This window comes from Hipposideros armiger, unplaced genomic scaffold (assembly GCF_001890085.2).
Source record: "Hipposideros armiger isolate ML-2016 unplaced genomic scaffold, ASM189008v1 scaffold_126, whole genome shotgun sequence".
Taxonomy (NCBI): Eukaryota; Metazoa; Chordata; class Mammalia; order Chiroptera; family Hipposideridae; genus Hipposideros; species Hipposideros armiger.
Window position 1 is genome coordinate 1,324,127 of NW_017731476.1, and position 1,949 is coordinate 1,326,075.

The following is a 1,949-nucleotide window of genomic DNA, read 5'->3' on the forward strand; positions in this document are numbered from 1 at the left end:
CCACCCCGGCTCCGGCTCCCCTACCTCGCACCCTCTTCCTGGGCCCTGGGTTGGGATCTCAGAGGGCTCAGGTGGTGGGCACACTGGGTACAGCCACCACATACAGGCATGACCCCTAAGGGGCAGCAGGCGCAGGGACTGGCCCACCGGCCTCCTGGCAGAGAGCTAGGCTCCCCAGAAGAGCCTCCTGCCCAGGTGTCGCCCTCCCACCCTGCCGGCGAGTCTCACGCCCATGTTCCATCCTCCTGCCTCTGGCCTCTTCGCCCTTTGGCTGCTGGCTCCCAGCCCTGTGTCTCCTACTCTTCCCTCGGCCCCTGCAGCCCCCACCTCCGCCCTGTGTCCTGCCCCCAGCCTGGCCTCACCAGCCCCATCCGCTGCTCAGGCTTAAACGTTGGCATTCCTAGGTCTTGCCTCTGACATTTTCTCTAGAGCAGGGGTCACGTGCTCACAGGCCCACGGGCAGGCCAGTAAATGAGTGACGAGCCCTCGTGGGCAGTGGGGAGAGCTGGACACGCGCCCTTGGCCTCCTGGGGGGCAGCTAGGATGTAGCTCGGCTTGATTGCCGCCCCGTGCCCCCAAGACCATGTGTGCCCGGGAGCTCCAGCTCCCGCACAGAAGCTGGAAGCCTGTTCAGTGTGAGATTTCCCAAACTTTTAAGCACGAATAGGCCAAACACAGCCCCATCCGGAAGCAGCTGGGGCCCGTGAGAAGCCAACCTGCGCTCTCTGCTCTACTGCATCGCTGCACAGATGCCTCTCGCTGTCTATCTCTTGCCTTGGGCTTTTGCCTAAACCCTGCCAGTAAACCCTACTCATCGCCTAAGGCCAGGTTCAGGTGTCCCCTGTCCTGGGAAGCCATGGACCTGGTCCGTAAACACTCCTGTAAAGCTGTATGTCGGTGTCTCCAGGGCCTGGAATTCCTCGGCTGCATCAAGAAGCGCTTGCTGAGAAAGCCGGCGCCCGTCTCGCTCTTCTCCAAGCCCGCGGTGGCAGAGGCTGAGGTGCCCTCCAGCCTGAGTGAGAGCTGCATGGTGTTCTACGAGCCCACACTGGACTGCACCCTCCACTTTGGCCGCGTGTTCCCCCACGAGGTCAACTGGAACAAATGGAACCACTTATGAGGCTCATGTGGCCATGTCCACCTTCTGTCCCTGCCGCTGGCTCTTGAGGAGGGAGCGAAGTCCCCTGGGCCGGGTCTTTGTCCACACTGGTGCTGCAGCCTGGATCTCCAGGAAAGGGCCACCCGCCTGCTTGCCCCTCTGCCCGGGCTGGCCTGGGGACCCTGGAGTTGTGGGCAGCAGCTGCAAGGAGACTTGAGTCCCCAACCTCGCGCCTTGGCCGCCATCACCTCCACGGGCTCCTGAGGTGTGGCTGCCCAGGCCCCGAGTCTCCTGTGTGGACCTCAGAGTTGTCAGCTGTTGGCCAGTGCAGGTCGGGGGCTCTGGGCTTCCTGTTCGCCCCATCCACACACTCACGTTCCAGATCCCAGCAGCACGGCGGACTCCCCTTGGCTCCCCAGCAAGACCAAGTGCCCCTGAGCAGTGGGGCCCTATGGGTGCACCCTCTCCCACTGGCTAGAAACCAGGAATCCCTGTAGGTTTAGGAGTTTGTTTGTTTTGTTTTTCAGTCTTTTTTCCTCATTTCAAAAAAAAAACAACATCCTCTGGCATGAATTTATTTATTTTTTAATTAAAGTGAAGCAAATGCATTTAGTTTCGTGTCTTTCCTAAAGAGTCTGGTCCCCGGAGGGTTCCTGGTCTTTAGCTGCCAAAGAGCCAAGAGTAGACATTCCCTGTAAAACCAAAGGATGAGGGAGAAGCTGTGGCCGAGCCCGGCCACCCTGGGCAGCCTCACCGCCTGTCCCCGCCCCTCAGCAGGGCCATGCCTGGCCCTGGACAGAGAAGCTCGTGCAGGTGGCAGAGGTCGCAGGCCTGTGGCGTGGATTTGGTC

At 60.8% G+C, this 1,949-nt stretch overlaps 1 protein-coding gene across 1 annotated transcript in view; it reads left to right on the forward strand.

The window, feature by feature from the left end:
* Positions 1-1,672, forward strand: part of GTF3C1 (general transcription factor IIIC subunit 1) — a 66,384-nt gene extending 64,712 nt beyond the window's left edge. Inside the window, exon 37 of the mRNA XM_019648446.1 lies at positions 908-1,672. Coding sequence (XP_019503991.1) covers positions 908-1,120 — 213 coding nt within the window. The 3' untranslated portion in view covers positions 1,121-1,672. The remainder of the gene's footprint in view (positions 1-907) is intronic.
* Positions 1,673-1,949: the final 277 nt, after the last annotated feature.